The sequence below is a fragment of the Opisthocomus hoazin genome, chromosome Z (genome assembly GCF_030867145.1).
Source record: "Opisthocomus hoazin isolate bOpiHoa1 chromosome Z, bOpiHoa1.hap1, whole genome shotgun sequence".
NCBI classification, from domain to species: Eukaryota; Metazoa; Chordata; class Aves; order Opisthocomiformes; family Opisthocomidae; genus Opisthocomus; species Opisthocomus hoazin.
This window is the reverse complement of record NC_134454.1, coordinates 80536460-80560748: the sequence shown is the minus strand read 5'-3', so window position 1 is coordinate 80560748 and position 24289 is coordinate 80536460. Positions and strand designations below refer to the sequence as shown.

Genomic DNA, 24289 nt, shown 5'->3' with positions numbered 1-24289 from the left:
TCGCGAGCTGAATATGGGAAACTGGGAAAAGTCCTTGTTTTCATAGCAACATCTGAAAACATCAGTGTTACTACATTCTTCTACTAAATGCAAAGCACAGCAGCTATTGGGAGGACAATTAACTCCATCCCAACCTAAACCAGGACATGCCTACAAGAACAGCAGCAGCATCAGTAACCTTCTAACTGGCTGCAAATACTTTTTTCCAGCCAGTAGGGCAGAGCAACAGCAAGATGCTTGTAACGGTGGTCCCTGAATAGCCTATCAAATCTGATTAGTCACAAGATACTTTTTTAATTAAACCCTCTTTTGAAAGGAGTGATGAAATGTGGCTGGCAGCCTGTGCTAGTGTTACTGTGTGCTGTGATGAGCAATGCTGTTTGCTGACAGGGCCTTCTGCAGTAATGGTATCTGAGTAAGTGCACACTCACACGGCATCAGGAAGAGCTGGTGTGCTATAAATTCTAAATGCTACCTGAATCTAAAGTGTGACTGTTTCTCTGGAAATGGTCTGTTTCATTATTAGCTTGCTATTGATTTCCCTTAGCTAGTTCTGTAGGTAAAATCATGTGTTGCATATAGCAGAGGAATCATTTTTCCCACTGCACTTGGAAGTTAATGCAGGTGCCTGGGCTGCACTAGGATTTTGCTACAGAGTTGCCAACAAAAGCAAGATGCTTATAGCTAATGTGGGGTGTTTTGACACTGAGGACCTATCCAAGGCTTTGTGCAGCTCCAGATTGATACACTACTGCAAAACTCCCTGGATGCTAGGTGTGTACATCTTTGGATCTGTGGGATTCGTACACATTACTACTGATGTCCCTGGAGCAAACTGGTAGTGTCACAGTAACTTAATGTTCAGGTACCCAAGATCAGTGTGTGGAATGGTAAGCTTAGTGTGTCCTTGCAACGGCCTGCTGGAGAGGGGATATAAATTATTGTTCTAAAAATAATCTCTTTAAATTTTCTTTTCAATGTCCTTTGTGTAAGTACAGTCTGGAGTAAGTCGCTTCTGGTAAATGAGGTAGATGGTGTAAACTGTATTGCTGTAGATAACTGGTGCTGCACTGAAAAAACTTCTTTGTCAGTTGAGTTACCAAGGTGAGGAGGTTACTTCCTCTCATCAGGAGTTTTAAAATACTATAGAAGAGGACCACTTGCTTTTCAGTCTGCGATAGTAACAAGAAGAAGAACTCTGAGAAATTAAAGGAAGTATGTAGAGGCCTTGTTGCAAGTTCAGCTCTGCTGTGGTAGTAGTGGATGATGGGCAGCCATAGTACCTGCATGCAGGTGGTGCCTCACAGTCTCCAGTGACGTACAGAAGACTGGTGAGGTATGTGAAGACTGAAGGATTTCACGCGTGGCCTGGCTTTTTCAGTAGTAACAAATCAAGATGTAATCTTAATTGCTGTTCTCATGCAGAAGAACTAGCAATGTAGCAGCTTGCCTGACAGTGTGATCTGAGTCTGAAAGGTGCAGCCCATTTCAGATGATGTAGTCTGCAGTCTGGTCTCCTCCTCTGGGGTAGTGGGACGAGTGGAGCCCATTTAGCATTAGTAGCTGACATGCAGCTGTACCGGGTGGTCTTGTGGCTTTGCCCTTGACAGCCTTTCTGAGATGGCAGGCTCAGCACTGTTTCACCTCGTTTTTCTTCTGTCTTTGAAGCTGCAATGTTTTGTTTGCTTCTGAGAAGCAGTTGCTGGCTAATGCCAAAACCAGTTATCTGGCTTAGTGTAGTGGCTTTGGACGTAATACCGATGTTGAGAGAGATGGTGAGATGTGCTGAGAAGAACCTGATAAACGCTGAGCAGAATGACACATGGCTTTTATGTATGAGGTATACGTGGAATTGCTTGGTGTGACTCATTTCCTCATAGCCTAGCGTCTGTTCACTGTGTTTCGTGAAGTCTGGTTGCACCCAAGTTATCATCTTTGTACAGCTCTGGCTTTAGCTGTGTGTTAAATTCCCATTAGCCAGCAGGGTTGGTTCACCTGTTGATTTCAAAGTAGTGTTGGAAGAGACCTTTGCACAGCAAAAGGTGCTTGCCTAAGGTACTTGCAACTGGCTCTTTCTGACCCTAGTCATGTCAGCAGCAGCCAGGAGGAGCAGCTGAGTTGTCTGTGTAATCCTCACCTTCTGACTCCCTTCCTTTACGTTAACACTTGTGATTGGAATCTGGAGTGGAAACAGTGAGGCTAAGACACCTTGACTGACGAATGATGGGTGTGGATGCTAGATATGCTCCAAGTTACGCTTTGTGCGCTGTCTGCTGCTGTTGTGCTGTACCAGGTCACTGCATGTTTATAAGGAACAGCTGTTGGGCATTTCGGGCGGAGCTGGAGGAATTCAGAAACAAAGGACAACTCTGATTCTTCGTTGTGCATAATGCTAAAGGACGACTTACATATTCTGTTATTCAAAGAATTATGCTGTGGCGTCTTGAGACAGATCTTGTGATGTACTTCTAGGGGAAGAACCAGTTACGTGATTGAACACACCGTAAGCCTTCTGGAGCAGGGTTTTAGCTGATGACTAATTAGACGGTAAATTCTACCTTAACTGTTTTCTCAGGACAGGCCTGCTCTGTGTTGAAAACTGACTAGACACTTTCTGTTTAACATCTTGGCCATGTAAGATTTGCGTCCAAATTTTGAAAGTTGCTGGTAAAATTCTGTGGCCAGTGGGTGAGGACTCGTTAGCGTTATTTTCTTCTGTGTATCTGAAAATATCTTTCCATTGATACCATTTATTGTGTACCTGCATTGTTCCCTGTGCATTACCTGGTGTGTCTAGACAAGTGCCATGCTGGCTAACTGACTGCATGCCCAATATGATAGTATCCCTTTTTAGAGCAACAGTGATTAAACTGAGGAGAATCGGTGTGGTATTTCCAGGAGGAAGGGCTGTTCTTAATACAAAGGGAGGCAGGGTGTGCTCCATGGGGCTGGGACAGAGCAGCCTCTGAGCACTGTAATCTGGAACACTCTGCCTTCGTGATCAGTCTGGCTGCTTCTTGCCTTTTTTTTTCTTTTTCTTCTTCATTTTGCCATTTAGATTGTCAGACCCTGGGCTAAGTTGTTTGCCTGCTCAGTCAATTCTCGAGGCTGTAAAAAAGGTTTGCTTATCGATCATAGGAACAGGTTAAATAGCAAGCGTCTGCAACATGTCCGTTAGAGACAAGACTTTGTAGAACTACGTAGGCTTATGCTGTGCTATACGTATAAAGTTGTTAAAGCTGTTTTAAAATGTTTTTCAGGTTCTAAATGGCTTCTAAGAAGTTGGGGTCCGACTCTCATGGTGAGTGAAATCTGGCATCCTTGTCTGTTCAACAGGGTGAATTCTGCTACTGCTGCTGCCTAATGTCCCAGCCTAAACAGTCCACAGAGACTAATCTGTTTAGCCTCTTGAGTAGTTTTTTGTTAGGAATGAGGTGCCTTGGCTTCCTTCTTGCGTCGTTGCTTGTTGATGCTGTGCCTGTTCTCTGGTTAAACTGAAATTCAGCCTGTGACTGTTCCCTGCTCCTTCATGGCAGAATAATACCTTCCCCTACCTCTACTTACCCCTTCAAAAATCTAAGCTGAGCTGCAGTTGTGATACTGATCTGATATTTGCTGAAATGGCCACTCGATCTGTAGATCCTTTCTATGGAAGTCCCATGAGAAGTTGGACTGAAAGTGAAGCTCTTAATATGTCATTGAGCTATGCTTGCTTTTCGCTTACATCAGTTTTTTTGTTAATATGGTTCAGCAGGCAAGTGCAAAAGAGAGCGTCTTCTACATTTGAGATGTGTGGTGTCATGCAGATGATTGGTGTCATAAAGATTATTTGCCTGTATATATTCATATCTTTTAGAAAATGGGGTGTAATTTGACAGGATTAGTATTTCTGTGGAACATGAAGTTCAGTTTGTTGTATGTAACACAGCTTCTTCAAATCAGTAATCATTCAAGGCAGTACTGAGATGTTCAAGGGAAATTTCTAACATGATTTTTCATGCTATAAAAGTTCTGTTTTTAGAAACTCAGACTTGATCTTCCTGGGTAACGCTTCAAATAAGAGGGTCCTGGGGAATTCCATTTTTCCTTGAGCTTTTTATTCAGTCTTGAGAATGTTAAGGTTGAAGTACAGAATAAGAAATGCCTCACTTAAATACATGGTTAGGATTAATAAAACTTAACTGTCAGATGGTCTCCTTTGCTGTGGCCCAGTGATCCTACTGCAAGACAATTAATTTCTTTATTAGGTAGCTGCCAGCTCTTCAGCAGCGGCTCTTGTATCTGTGAATGGTCTCTACAAACACTCTGAACTGCTTGTCTTTTGAGTCTGTTTTTGTTCCTCTCTGCTGCTTCCTAAACCAGCCTAGCAAGGAAACTGCTTGGAGCTTCAGTTCAACCTGTCTTTAATATTTCTCAAAACAGTATGATGTGGTAGAACATGGTTCTTGCTTCAAAATAACAAAATCAAACCAAATGGTGCTGTAAGCTGTCTGGTTAACTTGTCTACTGTTTTGTGTACCCTCTGTTCCTAATGATACCGGTGACACTGTCACAGTACGGTTTCTGAGGATTAGTGGAGCAATTTACTTGGCTTATTATGTCTTAAGAAATCAGCAGGGCAATTGTTTCAGTCTTCTCCAGGGCCATTAAGAATTAATCCCACTAAGTGAATTTTGGCATACTGTGAAACATCTAGCCCAACAGCTACCTTCAGCTCAGTGTCCCTGGCAGGCTCATGAAACTGGTCAACACAGTTGATGCATCTTTTGCACTTGCTGTTGAGCTGCTTATTGGAGTTTAGAGGACTGTTGTTGAATCACAGAATGGTTGATGTTGGAAGGGACCTCTGGAGATCATGATGTCCAAACCTGCTGCTTAATACCTAGAGCAGGTTGTTAAGGACCATGTTCAGATGGTGCATCCACTTGCAACTATGCCTAAGCATGTAACTTCAAATGCCCTCCTGTCATTTCAGTAAATGGAAGTTGAAGCTTAAGTTCTAGTAATTAGTGGCATACAGAAATGCAGCTCTCATCTGTTGCACAAAAAGTGTGGGTTATACCAAGTGCAGTACATTAATATTGCTCTTGTATTGTCACTGAGACTATGCAACTTGAAAGTTTTAAACTGCCATTTCTGAGAATTGCATAAGTGTGGTTTGTGTGACCACGAAAACTAAGTTTCAAAACTGTTCCCCATTCATAACCTGTAACTGGTTTTATCTTAAATGTTTCCATTCTGCTACCGAACTGAAGGACGCTGCTGTGAGTTGGCTGGTGATTTCCGCGTTGCACTAAAGTGGACAGAATTCTTCCTCTCATGGTAGTTCCCTGGGCCAGGGATATTCTGTAGTGCGCTGTGTCAGATCAGACGGACAGGTATGGTTTTGTCAGGGCTATTCTCAGAAATTCCTCAATATGCTTTCAACTGCTAAAAAGAATGAAGTGGCCACCAGCAATATTAAATAACAGTTCAAAAAACCCTTTAATTGCTTTACCTGAACACGTAGCTATTGAAACAGTGGCTTGCATAATACTCTCTGTATGTAGGTTTTGCCTGTTGCTTTAGAACTTGCCATTTAAAACAATTTGCACCTTTGCCCATCAGTGTGTTCAAGCAGAAGCTTCATCCATTTACAAAAAGAAAAGGATTCTTGGCTTTCAGGGTCAGATTTTAACTTCAGTACACTAGTACTGTTCGATTGGGCTGGAACTAAGTGAATACCAGCGTTTTGCCTCAGAAGGAGTTTTTACCATCAAATGCCATAAAACACTTGGTGTGTTTCTTAACGTGTGCTTGCAGGTTTTGTAGCAGAGTTATATTCAAGATCAGGTTATTGCAGTGGTTGTTATTAAAAAAAATCAGTATACTGGGAAGAAGCTGGAAGGTTTTTATTCCTTAGTCTAGCTTCTGAGGTTAAACTGGCAATTATCAGTTCATCCCATCTAGTCTAGGTGTGTTTAGGGGTTTTTTTACTGCACCAAAACAAGGAGTGTTGCTGTGTAAATACCACAGTGTGTGCTGGTGCCCTCTGTGGCTGGTATCTGTTTCGGGCAAAGGTAGCAGCTGTGCAAGGGGAGGTGCCTACCACTTACTGTGTCAGTCGGTCTCATAGGACAAGCTTTGGCACACTGAGCAATACGGGCTGTGAGTTCAGTGCAGAGAGGCAATCCTGCTTCGTTTGGATCATCCTGCTTGGGGCATGACTCGTGCCAGTGCGGTAAGCAGGGCACAGCAGCAGCAGTCACACCGCACTCTGAGCAGTCGGGAGGTCTGGTTGTCTGTGACCTGGCCGTGATTTACCACTCTCAGTGCAAAGGCTGCCACAACTGCTATTTCTGCACGAGCAAACACTATGGCATATCCAAGTTCCCAAATTGCCAGCTCAAAATTCATTTAGATGCCTTGTTGCAAATAGTGGTGTTGGTGGCCAGGGAGGTACCATCTGGATGCTGTGCTGTGTAATGCCAAATGCGTGCTTCTCAGTAAGGATCAGTGAAAATACTACTGTATTCTGCCTGGAGCATTTTTCATCCTGGTGGCGCAGGTGGGGTGCAGGTTATTCAGCCTGATGGTTCGAGAGCTGGAGGAAATATCACCTGTGTCCGAACAGGGCTCTGGGACCAGCCAGCGCAGTGCGTAGTATGGGAGCTCAAGTGATGACAGCACATAAACACTTAATGAGAGCTCAAGTGATGACAGCACATAAACATTTAACTCCAAATTAACAGGATATTCCTGTTTTTGAAAGCTGCTCATCCTTTTGGAGCCTGTGGCTTCTTTGTTGTAGATGAGTCAGCAGTGAAGGAACACAAACAGTACTTAAACTGTCATCTAAAGTATGAAAACGGGTCAGATAAAAAACGGCAAGTGCCAGCTCACTGAGCAAGAGGTTAGTCACTGAACACCATCTTAGATGTAGCCACTAACATTGTTTTGGATCTGCAACACTCAAAGCGAAATTAGAAATGAGTGCTAGAGGGACACTTCAGAATGTGATACACAGTTAGAAACTCTGCCTGTAATTCCACAAGCTTAGACCAGTGATCAAAGAGACCCCTTTCTGCTAATTGAGAAACTAAGTGCAATTTATATTGTGGGTGTTCCAATAAAAAAAGAAGCTCAAGGAAGACAACCCGTAGCCTGGATTCTTGGAGGTGGTTGAGCTCTGAGTGATTCTGCCTCATGAGTTTGCAAGATGCCTGGAGAGTTTTGTCCTAACACATTGTCACAGAAGTGTGAGGACAGACGAAAAAGTACGTTTCAAAAATCAGTTTAATAGTCGGGAATAGGAGAAATCATGCTTGACCAATCTGATAACTTTCTATGATGGCATGAACAGCTGGGTAGGTGAAGGGAGAGCAGTGGATGTTGTCTACCTTGAGTTCAGCATGGGTTTTGAGACTGTCTCCCATAACATCCTCGTAGGGAAGCTCAGGAAGTGTGGGCTGGATGAGTGGCCAGTCAGGTGGATTGAGAACTGGCTGAAGGGCAGAGCTCAGAGGGTTGTCATCAGCAGCGCTGAGTCTAGTGGGAGGCCTCTAACTAGTGGTGTCCCCCAGGGGTCAGTACTCGGCCCACTCTTGTTCAACTTCTTCATCAGTGACCTGGATGAAGATTTAGAATGTACCCTCAGTAAGTTTGCTGATGACAGAAAGCTGGGAGGAGTGGTGGATAGACCAGGAGGCTGTGCTGCCATTCAGCGAGAGCTGGAGAGGCTGGAGAGTTGGGCAGAGAGGAACCTGATGAAGTTCAGCAAGGGCAAGTGCAGGGTCCTGCAGGTGGGGAGGAACAACCCCATGCACCAGTACAGGCTTGGGGTGGACCTGCTGGAGAGCAGCTCTGTGGAGAGGGACCTGGGGGTGATGGTGGACGACAGGTTGACCATGAGCCAGCAGTGTGCCCTGTCTGCCAAGAAGGCCAATGGGATCCTGGGGTGCATTAGGAGGAGTGTGGCCAGCAGGTCGAGGGAGGATCTCCTTCCCCTCTGCTCTGCCCTAGTGAGGCCCCTTCTGGAGTACTGTGTCCAGTTCTGGGCTCCCCAGTTCAAGAAAGATGAGGAGCTACTGGAGAGAGTCCAGCAGAGGGCTACAAGGATGGTGAGGGGACTGGAGCATCTCTGCTCTGAGGAAAGGCTGAGGGAGCTGGGCTTGTTCAGCCTGGAGAAGAGAAGGCAGAGGGGGACCTTGGAAATGCTTACAAATATCTGAAGGGTGGGTGTCAGGAGGATGGGGCCAGACTCCTTTCAGTGGTGCCCAGTGACAGGACAAGGGGCAATGGGCACAAACTGAGGCACAGGAAGTTCCACCTGAAGATGAGGAAGAACTTCTTCCCTCTGAGGGTGACGGAGCCCTGGACCAGACTGCCCAGGGAGGTTGTGGACTCTCCTTCTCTGGAGATATTCAAGACCCGCCTGGACAAGGTCCTGTGCAGCCTGCTGTAGGTGACCCTGCTTCGGCAGGGGGTTGAGCTAGATGATCCCCAGAGGTCCCTTCCAACCCCTACCATTCTGTGATTCAGTATCAAAATAGAACAGTCGAGTTGAACGGAGAGCTTACATGACAAACAGTTCAGCAGACACAGCCTATTTGGAGGTTCAGGCTGTCAGTTGGGAGCTAATAATACTACGTGGTGTATGGCTGGATCTACTGGAACAAATTTTAAACAACCAAAACTAAGGAAACAAGGAGGGGGTGCGGGATAACTGGGATGACACTCTGACAGCATTTAACAAATTCCAGGTTTATCACTACACAACATCACACAAGAATGGTGGTGCAGGGTGTGCACACATCCGCTCACAGCAGGGAAGCTCTCTCTCACGGGTACCCAGAAGGCAGGATTGCTCACCCCGAAGGGTTCAAAGGCTCACTCAGGGGTATGCAGAAGAAGTAATCCCTCACCAGAAGGGTGAGGGCACTTAATCCATGGAAGTTTCTTTGAGGATCGTCTCATCCTTCAGGGAGAGTCCCAGACCGCAGGCCCACTGCTCCCGAGAACTGTGTCTCTGGGTGCTTCTGGAAGGGGGTCCCTTTTATAGCCTGGTTGGGTCTGACCTGTCGTCACTCATGGTCAGAGGTCTGGAATTTCCTCTCAGCCAAGGCAGGTTGTTGGCTGGGGCCCTGCCTGCCGACCAAGGGGTTCCACCTTTCTGTTTCCACCACCAGGGAAAGTCCATGACCGGGGTCATGGTGTCCCAGTGGGGTGGGGTGGTGATCGGTGCCAGACCAGGGATGAGAAGCCCTGATCATTGTTGGGGCGGGTGCAGCTGCCACACATGTGTAAGTGGTAGATGTATAGGAGGGTTGGAGGACTGTGAAATAGGTCTGAGGCCTCTTGCTGCAGTGATCACGTGTCAGAATGCTGATTAAGTTAGATTGCCTTGTTTCGAGAGGGACTTTTTACAAGGGCATAACGGCTTCAAGATGAAAGAGGGCAGGTTCAGATTAGATCTAAGAAAGAAATTCTTTACTCTGAGGGTGGTGAGGCCCTGGCACAGGCTGCCCGGAGAAGCTGTGGCTGCCCCCTCCCTGGCAGTGTTCGAGGCCAGGTTGGATGGGGCGTTGAGCAGCCTGGTCTGGTGGAAGGTCTGGGTATGCTTAGTGGCAGCGGGGTTGGAACCGGGTGATCTTTAAGGTTGTTCAAACCCAAACCATTCAATGATTCTGTGAAAAATCAGAATTGCTATGCTAAATAGTCTTGAGATTTTGCAGTGTTTTGATTAAAGCGGAGTCTCTAGGCTTTGGGCCACTTTGCCTTTGTGATCACTTCTGTCCAAATGTTATTTCCTACTTGTATGCCAAAAAACTTGGATTTTAGTTTGTCCCGGCTCATCTGAAGCTAGGTCATTTTAAAGCCTGTTTTGAATATGACAAAAAGAGATGGATCTTTTTATGGAGGCCTAACAGAATACAGCGTTCAGGAGAGCTTCACCTTCCAGCTGTGTAGGCGTAGTCTCGTCACAAAGGAAGCTAAGTGTATATTAACTTAAAAATCTGTTCAATTGTTGGATTGTTACGTAGTGAGGTGGGTTTTTTTCAGTAGGTATGGGCTAGAACAGTTAAAAAAAAAACCACACCAAAACTGAGGCAATGAAATCCAAACAGATTGAATGTGTTTCTGATGAAGCAATTTCCTTTGTATTGAGTGACCTCGTGTAGCTGAGGCAGCAGAGATCAAATATCTCCCAAATACAGAAATGTGAGTCTTAATTGAATGCATTAAACACGTAAGGGTTTTCTGATGCAAGTTCTGCTTTGTGTCTTAGGGCCTTTCAGCTATCTTGATGATGTCCCATTTAAGATAGGAGACAAATTCAAAACCCCGGCGAAGGTTGGATTACCCATTGGTTTCTGCCTGCCTGATTCTTCTCAGCTTGTCAGAGAAGCCCAGGTAAGTGATGTGTTTTGCCTTTCCGCTCTCTTCCACCTCGCCCCCGCCCCCAACACATGATGCTGTAAATTGCAAGTAGTCGCAGTTTGCACGCGTGTTCAAACTTTAATCTTGTCCGTCTTGTGTCATTTCATATGCCAGACCATAGTTGCAGAAGGTCTGTTAGAATACATAGAAAGATAAAAATACGATAGGCCATGTAAAAAGCTTCTGCTTTTTGTCACATTAAAAAGCCTAATAGTGTTTATTTCAGTGTATCTACTTTTTAAAAGTGCAACGTTTTTGTGTAATAGTTACGGGTCTAACTGTTCCCCTGACCAAATGTGAGTAGCATTTTTAAGTGGGAAAAATGGTAAGAACTGATACACCCATGCTGTGGAATACTTGCAGAATCTTGTTTGAGAGTAACGAGTGTTTCCATGACCATATTTTATGGGTTTTCCCAATAGTGGGATGAAGAAATAAACTTCCAGTTCTTGTTTTCTGTGCAGTTCTGAGTGGGAATTCTTTTCCAGCTGTAGGGCAAACAGGTTACAGCTTGGTACGGATGCTTTCCAGGTCTATGAGGAGCATGTCTCTGTTAACGTAAACTCCTGGTAGCACAAAATAAATTGTTTTAGCATAACTGTTGAAAATCTAATCTCCAAACGCAGGCTGTGATGCAGGAAATCTAATTGAACTATGTTTTGTTTTCTAGTTTAGATCCATGATTTTCCTTAGTCAGTGCAAACTCATGACTGTTTTCACTTGTGCTGTGACAGGTTGCTGTAGGTGGTTCTGTGCTTTTTTCTTTTTTTTTTTTTTTTAATTACCCTGCCCTGCAACTCTTCCACCAGAGCCCTGAGTATTTGAATTACACGAAGTCATAGTTTTTTCATTATAACCATTAAATGATTACCTGATTGTTTTACTACGCGTATTTCCACCCAGTTAAGCTGCTGTGGGAGAGCTAAAGGAGACTCCCATGACCTGTTGCTGGCTTCAGTGCGCTGTGTCTCCATTTTCCTGCCAAGCTGAGGCCCACGTGCCGTGTGCCTGATTGGACCGCAGTGCCTTGCGTAGTACGATATGACCATGTACACTGTGTGATTCACAGTGCAATTTGACTTTTTTTACAGCTGTAGTGAGAGCTGTTTAAAACAAATAAAAGTGCAGTGAATCAAAATTGACCAAAGCCATATATTTTGTTTTACATTAGAAAAATGGGGAGTATTTATGTAAAAATATATGGCTTATATATATGGTCCTTTTTGGCCATATATGACCATATACATACACACATGCATAACTACAATAGCTCTGCTCAGATAGCAAAGAATGTGTAACAAGTAGTGCCCGACACTTCTGCCAGTGAGCTGTTTTTCAAAGTCACCTTGCTGATAAATTGTAGATCACACCTCTCGGAGCCTGAGAGCTCAGGGAAGGGAAGCTGTCATCCAGCTGAGACGACAGGTCTGCAGAATCTCGCTGGAGCCCGCTATAGCATGGGATGTGGCACAACATGTAGCGAGTCCCAGAAGAGCCGAGTAGAGGCCTGGCAAGCCTTGCTGGCATGTTGCTCTTTAGAGCTAGGTATGTGTATGACCTGGCAGTCCCATGGCAAGAGCGCTCCTGTTTGGTTATCCTGGCAAGGATATCTTACGACTTCTTGTGAGTCAAAGGCAGGTTACACCCTGGACTTAGCTTGTAGGCTGTGTTCTCTGAACATCTTGTGGTTATTTAAAGAGCATTTGAGGCTGTTCATTCTTCATAAGATATTAAAGCTTTAAGTAGATGTAGCCTGTTCAGAATTTTGCCCTCTCAACCAAACCACTACAGTGGCCAGTAAAGTGGTAGGGGAGTACCTTACAAATGCCTTCCTGTGCTAACCTGGCCCTGCAGGAGCTGGCGTTATGAGAAAAGCTTATGGGATCGTGTCATGCCAGGAACTGCAGCAAAATCTGCTGCTGCAGGTGGTTGTCATCCTTGGCGTAGCCAGTGTATCCCCTTTGGCTGGTGAGCCACTGGCACTGGGGTCAGAATACCAGTGGGTGTGTCAGATCCCTTAGGAAGCTTTTCAGGGGAACTGAATAGTACCACATTAGTCTTGGGATGAAAAAATACTCTGCCATACTCTTGAATGACTTGTGGACAGGGGAGGTTCTGCGGTGACAGATCAGAGTATGGTTGTCTGTCTAGTACGCATCAGACTTCCCCCTGCTACATCCATTGTCCTGGGGAAGAGGGGGGAGGGCTGTTAAACTGGTCTTGAGATGATCAGTAGTTCTAAAGTGAAACTACATGTAGGAAGGAGGCAAAATACGATATTCTAATCCAGACTATAACGAGGTTTTGTTGCTAGAGGCAAAATGAGCTACTTCTGCTGTCTTCTAGTAGCTCTTACTCTATTACTTATCATGCTGTTAAAAGTAGCTGCTGTGATCCTTACAATATTTTTCGTTTTTCTCCTCTCCTTTCCCCTCCACCCTGGTCAGTATGACTTCTCATTGGAAAATAAAACTATTGAGTGGGCTGAAGATATCAAAAAAATTCAAGCTGCCCAGAGAGAAGCTGAGCGCAAGGCAGAAGAAGCGCTAGCGAACTCAAAAGCAGCTCCAGAGGACAGCAATAAAATGGGGTTCTCAGAGGGACCTTGCCCTGAGGCCATGCCTCCTCCTATTAACCCCATCCTTGCTAGCCTGCAGCACAACAGTATTCTTACTCCCACGCCAGCCAACAGCAGCGCTGTGAAGCAGAAGGTTCTCAGCCCACCTCGCCCGAAAGCAGACTTCAACCCAGCTGATTTTGAATGTGAAGAAGACCCATTTGACAAACTGGAATTAAAAACTATCGATGATAAGGAGGAATTAAAAAATATTCTTGAAATTCATGTTGGTACTACTGGGCCAATAGTTGCCCAGCTGTTAGATCACACCTTGCCCAAAGGAGGGTCTGAGTCTGTGTTGCAAGATGAGGAAGTTCTGGCATCCATAGAAAGGGCCACGTTGGACTTCAAGCCCCTTCACAAACCCAATGGCTTTATCACTTTACCGCAGCTGGGAAACTGTGAAAAGATGTCCTTGTCTTCCAAAGTGTCCCTCTCCCCTATCACTTCAGTGAGCAATATCAAATCCCTGTCCTTTCCTAAACTTGACTCCGATGAGAGCGATCAGAAGTCATCAAAGCTCACGAGCACTTTCCACAGCACTACCTGTTTCCGCAATGGCACTTTGCTCAGCTCTTTGCAGACCTGCGCTCAGAGTAAAGCCAGCGAACTGAATGGACACCACGTGGTTGGTCTCTCCGCTCTAAATGAGGACAGTGGCATGGAGACATCAACGTTGTCCTCTTCATCCAGGCTGCCTTCCCTGGCTGCGTCGACAGTTTGTACTGAAGAAGAATCATCTCAAAGCACAGTGACTACGGTAAACATGCAGTGGATTAGAATTGGGGTTGTTGGGGAGACGTGGAGGTGCACAGGCAAACATTGCTTCTAAAATGTCCAGTGGCTTTGACTTTAGTCTCATCTGATGGGAGTGATGTGTGTAGATCCTCTTAATTTACAAGGCAAATTGATGAATCCAACAGGTCTTCATGCTGGCAGTTCTGAACATCAGATTATTACTCTGCAGGTTTCCTCAACATCTGGTGTTTTTAGACCAATTCTGGTGACTTTTCTTTCAGCTTTTCAGCTCTTCTTGTTCAGTTGCACACCTTTGAGCTAAGTATATAAGGTTTCTTTATATGGTCCTGCATTCTGTCTTACCCAACTAAGGTATATCAGATTCTGAAGTGTTACTAGGTTTTGAGTTAAATCTCTGCTAGATTTGTTCCTTAGATTGCTTATTTCTTTGCTGGAAATAACGTGAAATGCAGGATTTTCAAGGAATAGAAGCAATAATACATTAAAAACCACAGATGTACTGTGTCATTCAGGAAAGAAAGTGCTTGCAGTTGACCTGCAGTGAAATAAAAATGTCTTTTTTTTTTTTTTCATTCATGAGGTCCTTTTTAAATCTAATCTTTAAAAGGAGGATAATGATGGTGGTCTGAAATCTGGTATATTTTGAGGTTTCTCACAAGGCTAGAAATTGTAACTTTGGATTTGGAGTTACCACTGGAGTTTAAGCTTTACCGGTGAATTGGATCTAGGATTTTTTGAATGGAAATAAACCTGTGATTTCTCTGATTTCACTGATTCTGTGTTGGGTGGTCCCCTCTCCTCTTTTTTTTGAAGCTCACTGGTTTGCCTTCTGCAGTGTGGGCACAGGCAGAGATGACTAGTGAAGACAACACTTTGGAATTAAACAAACCTTGTCAGAGGCCTGACTAGCGTGATGCATTTTATTTACAGAAGTCTCTGGTTAGGGGAGGATGGGGCACTCCTGGTGAACCATTCAGAATATGTACTGCTGCAGCAGCACGATGTGTGCAGACACACCAGCTGCAGGAAGGACTCCCGGCGTTGTATGAAGTCCCTGAAAATAGGCAGTGTGCAAGCACATTCCGATAGCACTGCACGGCGGCTTCGTGAAAGGCGCTGAGATGCAAGTTCAAGACGTGAGGGAGCGTGGCTGCTGAGTGACCGGTCCTGGCTTTGTCCCCTGCCATTCCTCTAGGTGTTTCCCTCTTCCATGGAAAGTCACAGACCACAAGCACAGGGTGTCAGGCTCAAGCTGAGTGAGGAGGAGGAGCTGGTTTTCCCACCCTCTCGAATCTCGGGTGTCAGAAGCAGTTTTGGTTTTCCTGGCTGCAGCATCAATAACAAAGCATCCTAAAATTTGGTGATCGGAGATTTCAGGGCTACTCCACACCCCCATTTCAGTGTGTCCCATGTTCTAGTACTTTTTTCTCTGGTAAAAGTGCGTGGAGAAGGTGTGTGCAAAGACCTTTGAAGCCCTCTCTGTGAGGATAAGTTGTTGGGTAGACCAGTCCATCAGACTGAATGTGGTTTCTCAGACTTTGCCTCCTGGAAGAGGAATTCTTACCCTGAAGGTGAAAGCGGTCAGAAGTGCAGAACAAAACTTCCTTGGTGGTGGTTTGGGGTTTTTTTTGCAAATAAGTGGAATTTATCAAAATCATAATAGATTTTCTCAGAACTGTTTTTCTATAAACAGTTTTTTGTCATTCAGTTTGGGCCCAGAGAAGGCCTTTCTGAAAGGAGTGGACAAGCTTTCAAGCAATCTCTGTTTGCATAATAAGTATGAAGAAACGCAAAAAGCCGAGGCTCTTGGTCCACAGTGATTTCTTGCAGTCTTTTCTAATAGTATTGAAAATTCAGGAAGACTTTTAAATGGGCGTGCTGAAATGTGCAGAGTTGATGGGGTGAAGTTCTGCCTTAGCACCGCTGTTGCCTTGAGCGAAGTGTGAAGTGGTGCGTTGGTTCTGCCCTCTGCAGCCCGGTTGTGTAGAAACGGAGCAGATGTACAGTGGGGAGTGTTACCTGGCCTTGTTGGCACACTGGGAGTGCAACCAAGCGTTGGGTGTTGGTAGAAAAATCACATGTCCGTTTTAGCCATTGTGCCACACTTCTGTTGTATGGCATGTGAAATGCAGTGCTTTGAGAGTAGAAAAGGGGTGTGTGTTTCTCTTGACTTTGCTCACAGTCAGAAAGTAAAGAGAAGGCTGAGAGGGGACCTTACAAATGCCTATAAATATCTGAAGAGTGGGTGTCAGGAGGATGGGGTCAGACTCTTTTCAGTGGTGCCCAGCGACAGGACAAGGGGCAACGGGCACAAACTGAAGCACAGGAAGTTCCGTCTGAACATGAGGAAGAACTTCTTCCCTCTGACGGTGACGGAGCACTGGAACAGGCTGCCCAGGGAGGTTGTGGAGTCTCCTTTTCTGGAGATATTCAAGACCTGCCTGGACAAGGTCCTGTGCAGCCTGCTGTAGGTGACCCTGCTTCGGCAGGAGGGTTGGACTAGATGACCCCCAGAGGTCCCTTCCAACCCCTACCATTCTGTGGCTCTGTGATTCAGGCCACGTAGCACTGGGTCAAGAGCTGAACAGGAACCAGCCTGTTACACTGAGCTGTATGAACATGTAGACGTTACAGTGACAGAATAAACAAGTTTACTATTATTATGAGGGGGGTCACATCCTGCTTGCAGTATAATCTGTTTGTAGAGTGCTGAGAGAAGAAACGATCCTTATGATGGCTGTTCTATAACTACACACAACTGCATAATGTCTGCATCTCACATGGAAGCCTGATGAGACCACAAGTCTCCCTAGTGTGGTAGACTTATTCCCAGATCCTTCCCGTAAAACCCTTCTCCCCCAGCTGTAGCCAATTCCGCTCACTGGTGCGTAGTATTTATAGTCATCTTACTCGTGTGTTGTCCAACAGGTACACCCAGACTACAAGGAAACAGAAATCCCTGTGGTAAGTTCCCAAATACCTGTTTGCTTGCACTAGACCGTGTTTCTGACCATCTCCAGAAGCAGTGTTCCTTTGAGTGCAGAAGTCATAGGTGATGAGTAAACCAGGGGAGAGGGAAGCAGCCTTGGTGCTTCCTCTGAGGTGCAGGGTTTGGCTGTATCATAAGGACCTTCCCTGTTGCAGAGGTTGCATATTGAAAGGTTTTGGTCACACTGGTGACAGAGGATGTATTGTGAAGACTCTGTGTTCTTAATTGCCAGTTTGAGTGTAAAAAAGAGTGTGGTGGGAGTCAGATTATGTGCACTGCTTGGTTTCGTCCTAACGGTGAGTAACTTTCCAAGGGCAGTATAGAAAGCCCCTTGGATTAATCACACGGGGTATCCTGGTTCTGCACTAGCCAGAAACAGAATGTGGGGATGCAGAAGATGACCCCATCACCTTTGCCTCTGGGTTTTCCCCTTTAGGTAACACACCAAAATTTCCCAGTGTCGAAAGTGCCCAATAACGCCGGCTGCAGAAAGCGGTCGGGTGGCCTCGCTCCTGAGCTACAGCAGGCCCTCTCTGCTAGCGAGAGGCAGTGCATAGAGACGGTCGTCAACATGGGATACTCGCCTGAGAACGTCCTGAAAGCCATGAAGAAGAAGGGACAGAACATAGACCAGGTGAGAGCTTGTGCAATGGGAAAGAGAACCTTGACGGGACGCTGAGTTGGAGCTGCTCTGGGCTTGCGATGGGCCTGTAGCTCCGCGTGAAGCTGGGAGAGGTTCTGGACCTTCCCAGGAGCCCCAGAACCGTCTGAAGGAAGCTGACCGTGGCTCTACGCCGTGTTCGGTGCTGTCGGACAAAAAAGCAGCCAGGTCCTTGTTCTGAGCACAAGGGGCTACGATGCGGACATCGCTCCTTGTAGAGAGGTCGGCCCCCGCAGGCTTACGCAGCGCTGGAAGGCTCTCGCGAGGCACCGCTGACCGACGTTCCTCCGTGCGCTCTGGTGCCGCCCGCCTCGCGCGACGCCTCAGACGCTTGCTGGAACCTGGTCACAGAGCATGAAGCGCTGCGGGGCGGAGCGTGGCGCGGGCTCAGACCGCCCATGCTGACCCTCGCGGGCTGTGTGCTGCGCCAAGCATCGCCTGGCAGGGCTGTGCCTGGGCAGGACGAGTCTCCCGGTGACTCGTGCTGGTGGAGCTGGTCCGCTTGCCCACAGCCTGTGCGTCGAGAGCTGTTTAAGCTGTGCACTGGGGTGAACTGTGGTATCAGATGGAAAAATGTCCCTTAGGAGGGCAGTTTTAAATCCTGCTGTATTTTCAGGCTGCATTCTTTCGCCTGCGCAGCGTTACCTGCCTGGCCTTTCCCCGTACCTCTCAAAGCTGAGGGCTGGTGAGGAATCTGGCACTGTTTCTGGGCGTGTTGGCTGGGATTTGCAGCTCGCTCACCAGCATGCTGCATTGAACCTGAAAGGCTGACTGCTCTCAGGTTGCGTCAGCTCTTGAAATTGGCTTGAGAGGAAGCTAAAAGCTGACACATCTTAACTGCTGGAGCTACAGTTTCATTTTTAAAACTTCTTGGACAAAAAGCACAGTTGAACTTCTGCCTTCTGCTCAGTGATTAGGTATGGAAGCCTAAAGATAGGCTTCTGAGACTGTTTTGACTGGAGTAGAAGACAATGCTCAGAGCTGGTGGGAGAGCCCAGGAGGGCAGAAGTTCTTATTTGATTTCTCAGAACAAGGTCTTGCATAAAGAGCATCTGCTAGGGAGGACTTCGGTCCCAGGTGGAGTTGTGCTGAGAGCCCCTCTGCATGTACAGAGGTGGTGTTCAGCTGCGCGCTGCAAATGCCACTCAGCAAACTTAGTTTCTTTTCTGCATTTCCCCACAGGTTCTGGATTACCTGTTTGCACATGGACAGCTCTGCGAGAAGGGCTTTGACCCACTTCTTGTTGAAGCAGCTTTGGAGATGCACCAGTGTTCAGAGGAGAAGGTGAGGGCGCAGCCTGCTAAGCAATAGAGAGAGTGCGCAGTGGTGGGGAATTCCAGCAGCACTTCCTCTGGCTGATGCAATTCTGGCTTTCATGGTAATGCTGCCTTGTTTCCAGAACTTACTGCCAGAGGACATCCTTTCATGTCTTTCAAACCCTGCCAGCCTGTCCTGGCCATAGATTTTCTCCCTTGTACAAACGCATCTGGCTGGCTGCTCAGCAAATTGGGTTAGGGCTCGCTCCGGAAGGAGATGGAAAATACGTTTTTTTGGGTCTGGTTCTTTGGATGTTTCAACAACGCCAGAGGTACAGAGGCAGGAGCCAGGGCAGGATCTTTTAAAGTCTGCCAGCATGTTGTGTGCCAAGTAGTTACATGACATCTTCAGAGGTGCAGCCCAGCCCCCCTGGTGTGTATACACCTTCCTGTCTTGCTTGGACTTAGTGATGAGCTTGCAAACAGAGGAACAACAGCATGGAGTTGGGAGAAGTAAATGAGTTCAGGAAACACATTTGCTATTGGCTTAACCCCAGGACTGGAAATGGCTAATCTCCTGGTTAGCCACGTCAACTTGCTTGCTTGTTTTTCGTTGTTTTTCTTTCTCCTGGAGTGGAGCGGAGGCCCTGGGAATGGCAGAGGGTCTGATCAGCTGATTCACCGCTTGTCTCTTTTTCCATAGCTCAGGGAGGGTTCGTGGTTGCGGTTGGTAGTATCGTACGGTGTGTCCAGCAGGGTTTGTGCGAGTCCCCCAAGTTTGCCCTAGATGGGAGAAGCAGGTGATAGCAAGGGCTGCTGTACTGTTCCCAAAGTCAAAGTCACTTTAAAAAAAATTCAGATGCAGCCGGAGCTGCTGGATAGGGGAGCAGGGTGCCATTCATCAGCACTTTCAGGAGCCCAAACTGGGCCAGGCTGATAAATTTCCTGCTGGGAGAGAGATGCCCTGCAGGCTGAGCTTTGGTGCCCTGGCTGCAGAGGGTTTTGGAGATGCGGGACTGCAGACACCGGGGACTGAAGGTGAGGCCCCGTGGGCTGCTGCACCCAGAGCTCTGCTGGCTCCAGTGCGAGTGGGCTCTCTCCTGACGGAGCTGGAGTGGGCTGTACCTGGGGAGGGGGAATCCACCCCGTGGCGTGCCCGGTCACTGAGGGCAGGCTCTGTGCTAAACCTCCACTGGCCACTGACCCTCTGTTAACTCTCACAGATAACAGACAGTCTGTGTCTTTCAGATCACGGAACTCCTCCAGCTAATGAGTCAATTTAAAGAAATGGGCTTTGAACTAAAAGACATTAAAGAGGTCTTATTATTGCATAACAACGACCAACACAGTGCTTTGGAAGATCTAATGGCCCGTGCAGGAGCCAGCTGAAAACACATTCCTGGATTCTCGGCGTGCAACGGAGCAGGACCAGCCCCGCCGCCTTCGCATCCAGAGTGACTTTTGGCAGGAAGGAGTCCGGCTTTTCGCGTACACGAGAGAGTGACTGAGCAAGCCCGCCTGCGCGCATCACTCCAGCATTTCTCTTTCCACTGAGAGCCAACATTCTTTCTTAAATTTTTAAAGTGTCCTTTCCTAAGTTTCCTTTTTCCAGCTTGGCCACGGAGAGTTTAGACTGCCCGACCTCTACTGGAATTGTACATAGGCAGAGATGGGAGTGGTTCCCTCCCCCACACTGTTGCACTGGGGCTGGACAGAACAATATGAAGTTGGTTCTGAAAATAGGATGCTTTGGTTCTTTGAAGCTGCTTTCATGGTGTCTGCGTGTACTGAATTACTTGACTGTGTCACAGTCCAGATTAACTGGTTAAATTTGACCTTTAGTGCAATGGAGTTTTATTTTTTCGTTGAAAGTTAGTCTGTAACTTAGTAAAACACTGGTTCAGGAACTGTTGCTATGCATAAAGACAGAAGCTGTTCCTCTTGCGTTTTTTTTTTTTTTCCACCCATGCATCCAAAACTTCTGCCAGACATGAGCGTCCAGTGCTGAGCGGTGTGTAAGTTCTCTTGAAACAGGTAAGCTGTGAACTTTTCCTGGACCTGCAACTTATGTTGGGTCTTGAACCTGAAGGCAGAGAGCTGGGGCTTGGTAATCTTAATCCCCCAGGCTTGTAGGATATCAGTTATCTTTTTGTTTTAAATAATACTCGGTGTAATGCAGGAGGTTTCTTTCAAGCACTTTCTTTAAAACAAATATACTCACTGCATTAGTTCCGTTTTTCACACTGCTATCGAATTACATAATAACATCTAGTACTAGAAATCAGGTTTTGGGTTGTTTTTGATAGTTCAGAGTATTACGTTGTACATTGTTCAAGTTTGAAATACATAAAATATCAGCAGCCTCGAGGAATCTTTAAAGTTATTTGCTAAATACTTTGATTCTGCAGAAGAACAACTAATAAAACCCTCAAACATAACTCCCAGTGTCATGGTTCCCATCTCTCGTGCTCTTTGGCCTCAGCAGGTGAAGAACGTGCTGGATCCTGCCTGCCCCGGTGCTGCCAGCTCCGGCGGGCACGCACAGACGCTGTGCGTGGGGCAGAACGGCCAGAGGTCTCCACCCAGGCGCCTGCAGTGGTGCAAAGTGCTGCTTTTTTTCTGTGGCTTAAACCGAGCCTAGGAATCCAACCTCACGTTAGAGCATGGGGCTGGGAGCGTTGGACTTCAGGAGGAGATGATGACTCGGCTCGTTGCCTTAGCTTAGGTTTTCCAGTAGGAGGTTTTAGCTTATCAGGACCCTGAAGGAGATGGCGTTTGTCTCCATTATGTTGTCAACTTTATATGACCAAAACATCTAATTTGGTGCAGTGTTAAATCCTGGAATTCTCTGTGAGGTGCTCAACTGTGTTAATTGCATACCTTTACTTAAAACAAAATGATGCTGAGGAGAGATGTAGCTGGCAAGTATTTAGGAGGTGTGGAGATGGGTGATGAGCAGGACCAGGGCAGACGGCCTTGCATCGTATCTCGTAGCACTGAGCTTCACCAGCTTCTCGTTGTGGGGCTGAAATCAAAACTTGCCTCAGAAGGATGTTCAGCAGCTGGTGGGTCAGCGGCTGCTGCCTCTGGGTGCAGGTAAAGCAGTTGCCCAGCTTTCCTTCCCAGGTGAGAAATGCGACAGTTTGAAATGAGGAAATGGGGTTCCTGATTAATCAGAAAAGCTGGAAAACAAAACTCAAACTGCTTCAGTCAGGGCTGAGAGCGTTCGGTTGTGTTGCTAGTTTTGGTTTTCTCAGAGCTGATACCCAAACAAGCCGCTGTCTGGTACTAGAGAGTCCCGAAGGGGCAAGGAGTCTTGCTAGCAAAGAAACAGCTATTTAGACCAAACCTCAGAATAAAATAATCTCTTTGGTTGTGCTAATGTGTGTTCAGTTTTGTCACGGTCCCCCTGCGGGGTCTGGCTCTTAGCCTCACTGCAGTAACCACTTGACTTATGGAGACCATTGTAGAGGTGAGAGCAGAGGGGCGAGGACGGGAAGCGATACCTGTGAAGCTGGTCTCCTCCTTCCAAAGAGACGTACCCATCTGTGTCTTCCCTGCTGATGTTGCTCGTGCTTTGGCAGCGAGGTTTCTGGATTCGCATCGCTGGGTGGCTGAAGGCTGGAAGAGTGTTTCCGGGGTGGCTTCTCATGGAAGGAAAGATCACAGGGTGAGGGGATGAACCTGGTGGCCTAGTGGAGAAGAAATGCGTAACAAGTGGCACAGTGTGGTGGGACTGGAGTGTTGTTCTGGGCACTGTGCACCGCAGGTATTGTGGTACTGCTGGTCTCTCCTGTCGGGCTGCGGAGAAAGCTCAGCCTGGACACGGGGAGGTTCTGCTGATGGCTGGGCAGAGCCTGCTGCTGGCTGGCGAGGTGGCGGTGTCCCTCATCACACCTGAGACCGTAATGCTTTTCCTTAGGTCCTCAGGTCAGACTGGTTTGAGTACGTGGCACTCAGCACTGTGTCAGCTCTGTCTTTGCTCTGCCTTCCAGCGCTAGCTGCTGCCAGACACCGGGGCCTGCGTGCCGCGGTGGGAAGGCTCTGTGGGAGAAGGGCAGAGCCAAAACTGTCAGTTGTGCTCTGGCCCACAGCCCCCCAGGCTGGCTCCCGGTGCTTCTGGACCGGGGCAGCCCCGTCAGGGCTCCGAGGCTCCGTCAGCCACCCGCAGATGCGGCTCTCGGTGCTGCGCAGACCGAGGGGTTCTGGTGACGGTGCGGCACGGCCTGGTGCGAGGGCCCTTCTGCTGCTGGCTCCTGGGGTCGGCCATGCGTGGCTGGGGGACAGCTGCTGAAGCGCCAGCTGCCTCGGCAGGCGTGGCGTGAGGGGGGCTCGGACCGATTCCCAGCCCCACTTAATCTCTTGCAATCCAGCAAACGGGCATTTTGATCAGATTTACTGTAAAGCAAATTTTACCAGAGTTCTGCAGTAAATGGAATTTTATTTTAAATAATGTGAATTATTCAAATAAAATATCAAGCTTCTGCCACGAGCATTAATAGCTCTGTTGCACCTGAATACAAAAGTGAATGTATCTTAGTTCTGTGTTCATTTGATTGCGCGTGGCAAGGGTCTCTTAACCTCTTAGACTGCTGTAACGACAAACACTTCCACATACGTTCTGCAAGTGGAAGTGACAACCATTCCCATCAGGTGTCACTGCAATACGAGACAGCAGGAAGGGGATGACACTTTTTAAATACTCATTTAGCACATTTTCACACAAGATTTAAAGCAGCATCTAGGTAATAACCTTATGAGCGGAGAGAAAAAACACCATTTTTGACAGCAGCTCTGGTAGTTTCCATTGCATACTAGGAGTCTGGTTTTGGTGTCTCCTGGGCAAGCAGCACTTGAAGCACCTCTGTAGTCTTGTTATTCTAAGGATGAGTGGATTTTCACAGCCAGGGCTGCTTTTCAGTGTTCCTGGCCACCGCTCGAGGGAGCGAATAGCTCCTGCTCTGGAAGTTGCACTGGCGCTCAGGTCTTGCCTGTTTGACAACAGACCAGAGACGGGGTTCACGGGTGGCTCAAATTTGGTAGCTGACTTGACTCCCACTGACACGAAGAGCCTTGCTCCTGGAAGCCTCATTTCTCTGGGCGAGGAAGGCTTCCGAAAAGGGGGCTGGGAGACCTGGGTTCAGGTGTGACATGCTGCTGGCCTGTAACCCGGGCACAGGAACCATTTTGAGAGCAATAAACTCAGACCCTGGAGGGACTCTGCTCTCTGCTCCGCAGAGTAATGCAGTCTCAGCTGCAAGATGGAGACTAACCAGTGCCAACACCCCCCGACACACAGCCAGGGCACTGATGTAGGACTTTGCTGTTAGGAGTCCTCCCCTTGCAGGTCCGTTCCGTTCCCCAGGCCTAGGCGGTGTGACATTGCAGGGAGTCTTTGCACCAAATGTGCAACCCAGATCGCTGAGCGTCACTGCGACGGCTGCACTGCTGCTCAGCCAAACCTGGGCTCCGCGGGGCGGCTGTAGGAGCAGGCAGCAGAATTCACAGCTGGTCAGACAGCAGTGTTCCCTTACCCTTGGCATTTCTGGCTACTGAGCAGGCTATGGTTGAGCTACGACTGGCATTAC

The 24289-nt window shown here is 47.2% G+C and overlaps 1 protein-coding gene across 4 annotated transcripts in view; it reads left to right on the top strand.

Moving 5' to 3' along the window:
• UBAP1 (ubiquitin associated protein 1) overlaps positions 1-22881 on the top strand; it is a 39204-nt gene extending 16323 nt beyond the window's left edge. For 3 of the 4 annotated variants that reach the window (XM_075410822.1, XM_075410821.1, XM_075410823.1), the window contains exons 2-8: positions 3261-3301; positions 10268-10392; positions 12867-13796; positions 16724-16759; positions 17221-17418; positions 18628-18729; positions 19950-22880. In XM_075410822.1, coding sequence (XP_075266937.1) covers positions 3268-3301; positions 10268-10392; positions 12867-13796; positions 16724-16759; positions 17221-17418; positions 18628-18729; positions 19950-20090 — 1566 coding nt within the window. In that variant the 5' untranslated portion in view covers positions 3261-3267 and the 3' untranslated portion in view covers positions 20091-22880. Of the gene's footprint in view, positions 1-3260; positions 3302-10267; positions 10393-12866; positions 13797-16723; positions 16760-17220; positions 17419-18627; positions 18730-19949 lie in introns of all 4 variants that reach the window. The other variant, XM_075410824.1, reaches the window with a different exon arrangement.
• The last annotated feature ends 1408 nt before the right edge of the window (positions 22882-24289 follow it).